The 13,074-nt window shown below is 46.7% G+C and overlaps 1 protein-coding gene across 7 annotated transcripts in view; it reads left to right on the top strand.

Annotated features, from left to right (window-relative positions):
* Nucleotides 1-2,157, top strand: part of MDGA1 (MAM domain containing glycosylphosphatidylinositol anchor 1) — a 476,469-nt gene extending 474,312 nt beyond the window's left edge. For 3 of the 7 annotated variants that reach the window (XM_073671693.1, XM_073671691.1, XM_073671689.1), the window contains one exon: nt 1,078-2,153. In XM_073671693.1, coding sequence (XP_073527794.1) covers nt 1,078-1,169 — 92 coding nt within the window. In that variant the 3' untranslated portion in view covers nt 1,170-2,153. Of the gene's footprint in view, nt 1-1,077 lie in introns of all 7 variants that reach the window. The other 4 variants (XM_073671695.1, XM_073671690.1, XM_073671694.1 and 1 more) reach the window with 4 other exon arrangements.
* Nucleotides 2,158-13,074: the final 10,917 nt, after the last annotated feature.

Raw genomic sequence — 13,074 nt, 5'->3', positions numbered from 1 at the left:
TAGAACAACTCTTGAAGGAAACTGTGGAGGAACAATCCAAGTGTCTGCATTCAAAAATCTGCTGATGTTCTGGAGTTTGCCACTTTAATTTGTTTTATAGGCAACAGGAATATTTTTAGCCCATTTTATGTATTTTATGATCTAAAACATTTCTAGAATTGGTTTTAGTTGTACATTTCTAAGTATTTGTTTTCTGAATATTCCTTCTGTTACAATACAAGCTGCTCGATGCTGCTCAGTCTCAATCCCGACAGTCGCTTCCACGTGTTCTCGGTTCCCAATCCTTCTCCTCTCTCCTGATCATGAATCCGAGATCAAATTTAATCAAATCATATGTCAGCTTGAGAGGCATGCCCACGAAAAGTGACAGAGATGCTGGAGACTGAGTAAATGATCGTTGGTGTAGAACTGAACTGCATTGAGCAGCTTGCAATGTATGAGAAGCTGCAGAAGACAGCTGCCAAACTGTTTCATTAATGCCAATTGCAGAAATGTTTTATTTCATTTGATAGACAAAATGGGAAAAGAGAAAAGATGTCAAGGGGGGTCCTTGCACTTGTAAGGGTTTGTTTGGAATGGATATTCTTACCTTTTAGTTTCTCCGTGATGGAAAAAATTGGAAGCATTTGCAGTTAACAGATTTGAAATCCATTGACTTGTAGAAGCCTCTGAATATTTATATTCAATAATAAGGAGGGTTTACATAGACAGTGTTGCCAGTACCGAGCGCTGACCCACAACAGATCAGTGCTCATTTATGGCTTTTCGGTAATACTATTGGTTCCCATACAGTTTGTATATATTTTGCTGCTGACATTGATTATTTTTAGGGCATAACCAATCCTATCAGCCATGTTGTCTTATTGCTGTAGGTGCAGGTACAGGCTTCTATGTGAGGTCCTATATCCTGGGAGGTAGCTTGCAGAATTATGAATGCAGCTCTGCTTTTCAGACTTGATGGGACTGTTTCCATTGGGTTACATTACTGTTACATTGTATAATTCTGTCCCGTAGTTGAGGTCTCTGCACTTTCTGCTGGACGTTGTGATGAGTTGGATCTGTCTTCTTCTTTTGCAGCAGTAGCATCCCCCAGCAGCTCCGCCTGTCGTCAGGTCTCAGGATTTCCCATCCGGCTTGTATCTTTCCTTCTCTTCATGCTCCTGAGATGATACAAAGTGGCATCCACTGGATTCCGAATGTGGCCTCCCCAACCTTCTGCCCTTTTTCCTCCTCTTTCCTCGTCCGACCGACACACCAAAGTGTCCAGATCTTACCAAAGACCGGCAAGCGTGACTGCTTGAAGGACCCGAAAAAACAGACTGAGGGATTCCTTTAAGAAGATCATTGCGTCTACAATACAACCAAGGGGAGAGAAAAAAGCGAAGAAAGAATTGCAAAACAGGCGAGACGAGCGAGAGAAGAAGACGGTGGGGATGTGATAAGACTTCATACCAGGAGATGCTGAGACTTGTCGTCCACACCGGGAAATGTGGAAACAAAAAATATAAGGAACAGTACGGAAAATATAAGCACAAATTTCTACTGAAACTGTGGAGGCCGTGGCTGGAGAACGTTCTCGTAGGATTCGTCCCAGTTCCTGTACCTTCATTTTCTACGTAGATCCCTTGCGTGCTGCTCAGTGTCATATACGCTCATGTATGCTCATGCCAGATGCATGTTCTTCCCGTTCATATGTCCTTGTATCTCCATGTAATCATGTCCTTCCCATCATAGACTCCATTCCTACTATCCATGGTCCTGGAGATGGCGCTGAACCCTCGCCACCGGACCACCATGATTGTAGACTTTAGCTATAAGGATCGCTGGTCCTCCGAGCTCTCATCCCAGGTCTTCCCATATCATGGGCCCATATTAACGCTCAAGTGGTCAGCAGGCCCGGAGAGCGCGGACAAGCTCACTGCAGTAGGTCTATCGTAGAAGGGGACGGACGATGGCGGCTGCCGAAAATCCAGCTACTTAGTGGTTTTATCTATCGCGACACGTAAACCGTAGAGTCTCCACCCGGGAAAGTGCCCAGTAGGACCCCCATCTATATGTGCCATCAGATACATCGCCACCTCACCCACCATGGCTCATAGATCCGCAGGGGACAGAGGTCATCTGATCTGTAGATGACATTTAGGATATTGTTACCAAATCTTCAGAATTTTAAATAAATCTGGTATCGTTTTCTATCCGCGCCTGTCTACCTGAGTCGCTGTGCATTGTGATCAGCGGCGCCCCCCGCTCTGGAGATAGCCATCCTTCTGTAATGAGATCCGTCCTAAGCATCCAGTGTTCACATCCAAAGCTGCAACCGAATAATGCAGGAAATCCATTCTACAAAGCATCCACTGCTCCCATCCAAAGCTGCAAACCACGACTGTTAACAAAAGTCAGTATCATTGACTATTTCTGACAGCAACAAGTAGGATCCAAACTGCAGCTCTGAAAGTGACTGGAGGATGAGACACGATGTAACAGCAGAATAGCGACTGCAGCTCTGGGGGTGACTGGAGGATGAGACACGATGTAACAGCAGAATAGCGACTGCAGCTCTGGGGGTGACTGGAGGATAAGACATGATGTAACAGCAGAATAGTGACTGCAGCTCTGGAGGGGACTGGAGGATGAGACATGATGTAACAGCAGAATACTGAGCGCAGCTCTGGAGGGGACTGGGGGATGAGACACGATGTAACAGCAGAATAGTGACTGCAGCTCTGGAGGTGACTGGAGGATGAGACACGATGTAACAGCAGAATAGTGACTGCAGCTCTGGAGGTGACTGGAGGATAAGACATGATGTAACAGCAGAATAGTGACTGCAGCTCTGGAGGATAAGACACACTGTAACAGCAGAATAGTGACTGCAGCTCTGGAGGTGACTGGAGAATAAGACACGATGTAACAGCAGAATAGTGACTGCAGCTCTGGAGGTGACTGGAGGATGAGACACGATGTAACAGCAGAATAGTGACTGCAGCTCTGGAGGTGACTGGAGGATAAGACATGATGTAACAGCAGAATAGTGACTGAAGCTCTGGAGGATAAGACACAGTGTAACAGCAGAATAGTGACTGCAGCTCTGGTGGCGACTGGAGGATAAGACAATGTAACAGCAGAATAGTGACTGCAGCTCTGGAGGTGACTGGAGGATAAGACACGATGTAACAGCAGAATAGTGACTGCAGCTCTGGAGGTGACTGGAGGATAAGACATGATGTGACAGCAGAATAGTGACTGCAACTCTGGAGGTGACTGGAGGATAAGACACAATGTGACAGCAGAATAGTGAGTGCAGCTCTGGAGGTGACTGGAGGATAAGACATGATGTAACAGCAGAATAGTGACTGCAGCTCTGGAGGATAAGACACGATGTAACAGCAGAATAGTGACTGCAGCTCTGGTGGCGACTGGAGGATAAGACACGATGTAACAGCAGAATAGTGACTGCAGCTCTGGAGGTGACTGGAGGATAAGACACGATGTAACAGCAGAATAGTGACTGCAGCTCTGGAGGAGACTGGAGGATAAGACACGATGTAACAGCAGAATAGTGACTGCAGCTCTGGAGGTGACTGGAGGATAAGACACGATGTAACAGCAGAATAGTGACTGCAGCTCTGGAGGTGACTGGAGAATTAGACATGATGTAACAGCAGAATAGTGACTGCAGCTCTGGAGGTGACTGGAGGATAAGACATTGATGTAACAGCAAAATAGTGACTGCAGCTCTGGAGATGACTGGAGGATAAGACATGATGTAACAGCAGAATAGTGACTGCAGCTCTGGAGGTGACTGGAGAATTAGACATGATGTAACAGCAGAATAGTGACTGCAGCTCTGGAGGTGACTGGAGGATAAGACATTGATGTAACAGCAGAATACTGACTGCAGCTCTGGAGGTGGCTAGAGGATAAGACATGATGTAACAGCAGAATACTGAGTGCAGCTCTAGAGGTGACTGGAGGATAACACATGATGTAACAGCGGAATAGTGACTGCAGCTCTGGAGGTGACTGGAGGATAACACATGATGTAACAGCAGAATAGTGACTGCAGCTCTGGAGGTGACTGGAGGATGAGACATGATGTAACAGCAGAATAGTGACCGCAGCTCTGGAGGATAAGACATGATGTAACAGCAGAATAGTGACTACAGCTCTGGAGGTGACTGGAGGATAACACATGATGTAACAGCAGAATAGTGACTGCAGCTCTGGAGGTGACTGGAGGATAAGACGCAATGTAACAGCAGAATAGTGACCTCTGCTCTGGAGGTGGCTGGAGGATAAGACATGATGTAACAGCAGAATAATGAGTGCAGCTCTGGAGGTGACAGGAGGATAAGACATGATGTAACAGCAGAATAGTCACCGCAGCTCTAGAGGTGACTGAAGGATAAGACACTTTGTAACAGCAGAATAGTGACTTCAGCTCTGGAGGATAAGACATGATGTAACAGCAGAATAATGAGTGCAGCTCTGGAGGTCACAGGAGGATAAGACATGATGTAACAGCAGAAAAGTGACTGCAGCTCTGGAGGTGACTGGAGGATAAGACACAATGTAACAGCAGAATAGTGACCTCTGCTCTGGAGGTGACTGGAGGATAAGACATGATGTAACAGCAGAATAGTGACTACAGCTCTGGAGGTGACTGGAGGATGAGAAATGATGTAACAGCAGAATAGTGACTGCCGCTCTGGAGGTGACTGGAGGATAACACATGATGTAACAGCAGAATAGTGACTGCAGCTCTGGAGGTGACTGGAGGATAAGACACAATGTAACAGCAGAATAGTGACCTCTGCTCTGGAGGTGACTGGAGGATAAGACATGATGTAACAGCAGAATAATGAGTGCAGCTCTGGAGGTGACTGGAGGATAAGACCTGATGTAACAGCAGAATAGTGACTGCAGCTCTGGAGGTGACTGGAGGATAAGACATGATGTAACAGGAATAGTGACTGCAGCTCTGGAGGTGACTGGAGGATAAGACATGATGTAACAGCAGAATAGTGACTGCAGCTCTAGAGGTGACTGGAGGATTACATGATGTAACAGCAGAATAGTGACTACAGCTCTGGAGGTGACTGGAGGATAACACATGATGTAACAGCAGAATAGTGACTGCAGCTCTGGAGGTGACTGGAGGATAAGACACGATGTAACAACAGAATAGTGACTTCAGCTCTGGGAGTGACTGGAGAATAAAACACGATGTAACAGCAGAATAGTGACTGCAGCTCTGGAGGATAAGACATGATGTAACAGCAGAAAAGTGACTGCAGCTCTGGAGGTGACTGGAGGATAAGACACAATGTAACAGCAGAATAGTGACCTCTGCTCTGGAGGTGACTGGAGGATAAGACATGATGTAACAGCAGAATAGTGACTACAGCTCTGGAGGTGACTGGAGGATGAGAAATGATGTAACAGCAGAATAGTGACTGCAGCTCTGGAGGTGACTGGAGGATAAGACATGATGTAACAGCAGAATAGTGACTGCAGCTCTGGAGGGGACTGGAGGATGAGACACGATGTAACAGCAGAATAGTGACTGCAGCTCTGGAGGTGACTGGAGGATAAGACATGATGTAACAGCAGAATAGTGACTACAGCTCTGGAGGTGACTGGAGGATGAGAAATGATGTAACAGCAGAATAGTGACTGCAGCTCTGGAGGTGACTGGAGGATAAGACATGATGTAACAGCAGAATAGTGACTGCAGCTCTGGAGGGGACTGGAGGATGAGACACGATGTAACAGCAGAATAGTGACTGCAGCTCTGGAGGATAAGACATGATGTAACAGCAGAATAGTGACTGCAGCTCTGGAGGATAAGACACAGTGTAACAGCAGAATAGTGACCGCAGCTCTGGAGGTGACTGGAGGATGAGGCACGATGTAACAGCAGAATAGTGACTGCAGCTCTGGAGGATAAGACACAGTGTAACAGCAGAATAGTGACTGCAGCTCTGGAGGTGAGTGGAGGGTAAGACATGATGTGACAGCAGAATAGTGACTGCAGCTCTGGAGGGGACTGGAGGATGAGACACGATGTAACAGCAGAATAGTGACTGCAGCTCTGGAGGTGACTGGAGGATGAGACACGATGTAACAGCAGAATAGTGACTGCAGCTCTGGAGGGGACTGGAGGATGAGACACGATGTAACAGCAGAATAGTGACTGCAGCTCTGGAGGTGACTGGAGGATAAGACATGATGTAACAGCAGAATAGTGACTGCAGCTCTGGAGGATAAGACACAGTGTAACAGCAGAATAGTGACTGCAGCTCTGGTGGCGACTGGAGGATAAGACAATGTAACAGCAGAATAGTGACTGCAGCTCTGGAGGATAAGACACGATGTAACAGCAGAATAGTGACTGCAGCTCTGAAGGTGACTGGAGGATAAGACATGATGTGACAGCAGAATAGTGACTGCAACTCTGGAGGTGACTGGAGGATGAGACATGATGTAACAGCAGAATAGTGACTGCAGCTCTGGAGGGGACTGGAGGATAAGACACGATGTAAAAGCAGAATAGTGACTGCAGCTCTGGAGGTGACTGGAGGATAAGACATGATGTAACAGCAGAATAGTGACTGCAGCTCTGGAGGTGACTGGAGGATAAGACATTGATGTAACAGCAGAATACTGACTGCAGCTCTGGAGGTGACTGGAGGATAAGACACAATGTAACAGCAGAATAGTGACTGCAGCTCTGGAGGTGACTGGAGGATGAGACATGATGTAACAGCAGAATAGTGACTGCAGCTCTGGAGGGGACTGGAGGATAAGACACGATGTAACAGCAGAATAGTGACTGCAGCTCTGGAGGTGACTGGAGGATAAGACATGATGTAACAGCAGAATAGTGACTGCAGCTCTGGAGATGACTGGAGGATAAGACATGATGTAACAGCAGAATAGTGACTGCAGCTCTGGAGGTGACTGGAGAATTAGACATGCTGTAACAGCAGAATAGTGACTGCAGCTCTGGAGGTGACTGGAGGATAAGACATTGATGTAACAGCAGAATACTGAGTGCAGCTCTGGAGGTGGCTAGAGGATAAGACATGATGTAACAGCAGAATAGTGACTGCAGCTCTGGAGGTGGCTAGAGGATAAGACATGATGTAACAGCAGAATAGTGACTGCAGCTCTGGAGGATAAGACAGTGTAACAGCAGAATAGTGACTACAGCTCTGGAGGTGACTGGAGGATAACACATGATGTAACAGCAGAATTGTGACTGCAGCTCTAGAGGTGACTGGAGGATAACACATGATGTAACAGCAGAATAGTGACTGCAGCTCTGGAGGTGACTGGAGGATAAGACGCAATGTAACAGCAGAATAGTGACCTCTGCTCTGGAGGTGACTGGAGGATAAGACATGATGTAACAGCAGAATAATGAGTGCAGCTCTGGAGGTCACAGGAGGATAAGACATGATGTAACAGCAGAAAAGTGACTGCAGCTCTGGAGGTGACTGGAGGATAAGACACAATGTAACAGCAGAATAGTGACCTCTGCTCTGGAGGTGACTGGAGGATAAGACATGATGTAACAGCAGAATAGTGACTGCAGCTCTGGAGGTGACTGGAGGATAAGACATGATGTAACAGCGGAATAGTGACTGCAGCTCTGGAGGTGACTGGAGGATTAGACACAATGTAACAGCAGAATAGTGACTGCAGCTCTGGAGGATAAGACATGATGTAACCGCAGAATAATGAGTGCAGCTCTAGAGGTGACTGGAGGATAAGACATGATGTAACAGCAGAATAGTGACTACAGCTCTGGAGGTGACTGGAGGATAACACATGATGTAACAGCAGAATAGTGACTACAGCTCTGGAGGTGACTGGAGGATAACACATGATGTAACAGCAGAATAGTGACTGCAGCTCTGGAGGTGACTGGAGGATAAGACACAATGTAACAGCAGAATAGTGACTGCAGCTCTGGAGGATAAGACATGATGTAACCGCAGAATAATGAGTGCAGCTCTAGAGGTGACTGGAGGATAAGACATGATGTAACAGCAGAATAGTGACTACAGCTCTGGAGGTGACTGGAGGATAACACATGATGTAACAGCAGAATAGTGACTGCAGCTCTGGAGGTGACTGGAGGATAAGACATGATGTAACAGCAGAATAATGAGTGCAGCTCTGGAGGTGACTGGAGGATGAGACACGATGTAACAGCAGAATAGTGACTGCAGCTCTGGAGGATAAGACATGATGTAACAGCAGAATAGTGACTGCAGCTCTGGAGATGACTGGAGGATAAGACATGATGTAACAGCAGAATAGTGACTGCAGCTCTGGAGGTGACTGGAGAATTAGACATGCTGTAACAGCAGAATAGTGACTGCAGCTCTGGAGGTGACTGGAGGATAAGACATTGATGTAACAGCAGAATACTGACTGCAGCTCTGGAGGTGGCTAGAGGATAAGACATGATGTAACAGCAGAATAGTGACTGCAGCTCTGGAGGGGACTGGAGGATAACACCTGATGTAACAGCAGAATAATGAGTGCAGCTCTAGAGGTGACTGGAGGATAACACATGATGTAACAGCGGAATAGTGACTGCAGCTCTGAAGGTGACTGGAGGATAACACATGATGTAACAGCAGAATAGTGACTGCAGCTCTGGAGGTGACTGGAGGATAAGACATGATGTAACAGCAGAATAGTGACTACAGCTCTGGAGGTGACTGGAGGATAACACATGATGTAACAGCAGAATCGTGACTGCAGCTCTAGAGGTGACTGGAGGATAACACATGATGTAACAGCAGAATAGTGACTGCAGCTCTGGAGGTGACTGGAGGATAAGACGCAATGTAACAGCAGAATAGTGACTACAGCTCTGGAGGTGACTTGAGGATAACACATGATGTAACAGCAGAATAGTGACTGCAGCTCTGGAGGTGACTGGAGGATAAGACACGATGTAACAACAGAATAGTGACTTCAGCTCTGGGAGTGACTGGAGAATAAAACACGATATAACAGCAGAATAGTGACTGCAGCTCTGGAGGTGACTGGAGGATAAGACACGATGTAACAGCAGAAAAGTGACTGCAGCTCTGGAGGTGACTGGAGGATTAGACACAATGTAACAGCAGAATAGTGACTGCAGCTCTGGAGGATAAGACATGATGTAACCGCAGAATAATGAGTGCAGCTCTAGAGGTGACTGTAGGATAAGACATGATGTAACAGCAGAATAGTGACTACAGCTCTGGAGGTGACTGGAGGATAACACATGATGTAACAGCAGAATAGTGACTACAGCTCTGGAGGTGACTGGAGGATAACACATGATGTAACAGCAGAATAGTGATTGCAGTTCTGGAGGTGACTGGAGGATAAGACACAATGTAACAGCAGAATAGTGACCTCTGCTCTGGAGGTGACTGGAGGATAAGAAATGATGTAACAGCAGAATAATGAGTGCAGCTCTGGAGGTGACTGGAGGATAAGACATGATGTAACAGCAGAATAGTGACTGCAGCTCTGGAGGATAAGACACAGTGTAACAGCAGAATAGTGACTGCAGCTCTGGAGGATAAGACATGATGTAACAGCAGAATAGTGACTGCAGCTCTGGAGGATAAGACACAGTGTAACAGCAGAATAGTGACTGCAGCTCTGGTGGCGACTGGAGGATAAGACAATGTTACAGCACAATAGTGACTGCAGCTCTGGAGGTGACTGGAGGATAAGACACGATGTAACAGCAGAATAGTGACTGCAGCTCTGGAGGTGACTGGAGGATGAGACATGATGTAACAGCAGAATAGTGACTGCAGCTCTGGAGGGGACTGGAGGATAAGACACGATGTAACAGCAGAATAGTGACTGCAGCTCTGGAGGTGACTGGAGGATAAGACATGATGTAACAGCAGAATAGTGACTGCAGCTCTGGAGATGACTGGAGGATAAGACATGATGTAACAGCAGAATAGTGACTGCAGCTCTGGAGGTGACTGGAGAATTAGACATGCTGTAACAGCAGAATAGTGACTGCAGCTCTGGAGGTGACTGGAGGATAAGACATTGATGTAACAGCAGAATACTGACTGCAGCTCTGGAGGTGGCTAGAGGATAAGACATGATGTAACAGCAGAATAGTGACTGCAGGTCTGGAGGGGACTGGAGGATAACACCTGATGTCACAGCAGAATAATGAGTGCAGCTCTAGAGGTGACTGGAGGATAACACATGATGTAACAGTGGAATAGTGACTGCAGCTCTGAAGGTGACTGGAGGATAACACATGATGTAACAGCAGAATAGTGACTGCAGCTCTGGAGGTGACTGGAGGGTAAGACATGATGTAACAGCAGAATAGTGACTACAGCTCTGGAGGTGACTGGAGGATAACACATGATGTAACAGCAGAATTGTGACTGCAGCTCTAGAGGTGACTGGAGGATAACACATGATGTAACAGCAGAATAGTGACTGCAGCTCTGGAGGTGACTGGAGGATAAGACGCAATGTAACAGCAGAATAGTGACCTCTGCTCTGGAGGTGACTGGATGATAAGACATGATGTAACAGCAGAATAATGAGTGCAGCTCTGGAGGTGACAGGAGGATAAGACATGATGTAACAGCAGAATAGTCACCGCAGCTCTAGAGGTGACTGGAGGATAAGACACTTTGTAACAGCAGAATAGTGACTTCAGCTCTGGGAGTGACTGGAGAATAAGACACGATGTAACAGCACAATAGTTTGCACAGCTCTGGAGGTGACTGGAAGATAAGACACGATGTAACAGCAGAATAGTGACTGCAGCTCTGGAGGTGACTGGAGGATAAGACATGATGTAACAGCAGAATAATGAGTGCAGCTCTGGAGGTCACAGGAGGATAAGACATGATGTAACAGCAGAAAAGTGACTGCAGCTCTGGAGGTGACTGGAGGATTAGACACAATGTAACAGCAGAATAGTGACTGCAGCTCCGGAGGATAAGACATGATGTAACCGCAGAATAATGACTGCAGCTCTAGAGGTGACTGGAGGATAAGACACAATGTAACAGCAGAATAGTGACCTCTGCTCTGGAGGTGACTGGAGGATAAGACATGATGTAACAGCAGAATAGTGACTGCAGCTCTGGAGGTGACTGGAGGATAAGACATGATGTAACAGCGGAATAGTGACTGCAGCTCTGGAGGTGACTGGAGGATTAGACACAATGTAACAGCAGAATAGTGACTGCAGCTCCGGAGGATAAGACATGATGTAACCGCAGAATAATGAGTGCAGCTCTAGAGGTGACTGGAGGATAAGACATGATGTAACACCAGAATAGTGACTACAGCTCTGGAGGTGACTGGAGGATAACACATGATGTAACAGCAGAATAGTGACTACAGCTCTGGAGGTGACTGGAGGATAACACATGATGTAACAGCAGAATAGTGACTGCAGCTCTGGAGGTGACTGGAGGATAAGACACAATGTAACAGCAGAATAGTGACCTCTACTCTGGAGGTGACTGGAGGATAAGACATGATGTAACAGCAGAATAATGAGTGCAGCTCTGGAGGTGACTGGAGGATAAGACCTGATGTAACAGCAGAATAGTGACTGCAGCTCTGGAGGTGACTGGAGGATAAGACATGATGTAACAGGAATAGTGACTGCAGCTCTGGAGGTGACTGGAGGATAAGGCATGATGTAACAGCAGAATAGTGACTGCTGCTCTAGAGGTGACTGGAGAATTACATGATGTAACAGCAGAATAGTGACTACAGCTCTGGAGGTGACTGGAGGATAACACATGATGTAACAGCAGAATAGTGACTGCAGCTCTGGAGGTGACTGGAGGATAAGACACGATGTAACAGCAGAAAAGTGACTGCAGCTCTGGAGGTGACTGGAGGATTAGACACAATGTAACAGCAGAATAGTGACTGCAGCTCTGGAGGATAAGACATGATGTAACCGCAGAATAATGAGTGCAGCTCTAGAGGTGACTGGAGGATAAGACATGATGTAACAGCAGAATAGTGACTACAGCTCTGGAGGTGACTGGAGGATAACACATGATGTAACAGCAGAATAGTGACTACAGCTCTGGAGGTGACTGGAGGATAACACATGATGTAACAGCAGAATAGTGACTGCAGCTCTGGAGGTGACTGGAGGATAAGACACAATGTAACAGCAGAATAGTGACCTCTGCTCTGGAGGTGACTGGAGGATAAGACATGATGTAACAGCAGAATAATGAGTGCAGCTCTGGAGGTGTCTGGAGGATAAGACCTGATGTAACAGCAGAATAGTGACTGCAGCTCTGGAGGTGACTGGAGGATAAGACATGATGTAACAGCAGAATAGTGACTACAGCTCTGGAGGTGACTGGAGGATGAGAAATGATGTAACAGCAGAATAGTGACTGCCGCTCTGGAGGTGACTGGAGGATAACACATGATGTAACAGCAGAATAGTGACTGCAGCTCTGGAGGTGACTGGAGGATAAGACACAATGTAACAGCAGAATAGTGACCTCTGCTCTGGAGGTGACTGGAGGATAAGACATGATGTAACAGCAGAATAATGAGTGCAGCTCTGGAGGTGACTGGAGGATAAGACCTGATGTAACAGCAGAATAGTGACTGCAGCTCTGGAGGTGACTGGAGGATAAGACATGATGTAACAGGAATAGTGACTGCAGCTCTGGAGGTGACTGGAGGATAAGACATGATGTAACAGCAGAATAGTGACTGCAGCTCTAGAGGTGACTGGAGGATTACATGATGTAACAGCAGAATAGTGACTACAGCTCTGGAGGTGACTGGAGGATAACACATGATGTAACAGCAGAATAGTGACTGCAGCTCTGGAGGTGACTGGAGGATAAGACACGATGTAACAACAGAATAGTGACTTCAGCTCTGGGAGTGACTGGAGAATAAAACACGATGTAACAGCAGAATAGTGACTGCAGCTCTGGAGGATAAGACATGATGTAACAGCAGAAAAGTGACTGCAGCTCTGGAGGTGACTGGAGGATAAGACACAATGTAACA

Source organism: Phyllobates terribilis, unplaced genomic scaffold (genome assembly GCF_046119375.1).
Source record: "Phyllobates terribilis strain yellow unplaced genomic scaffold, ASM4611937v1 Scaffold_3__8_contigs__length_932513732, whole genome shotgun sequence".
In the NCBI taxonomy this organism is placed as follows: domain Eukaryota; kingdom Metazoa; phylum Chordata; class Amphibia; order Anura; family Dendrobatidae; genus Phyllobates; species Phyllobates terribilis.
Note: the sequence above shows the minus strand (reverse complement) of the source record. Positions and strands in the feature narration are given on the sequence as shown.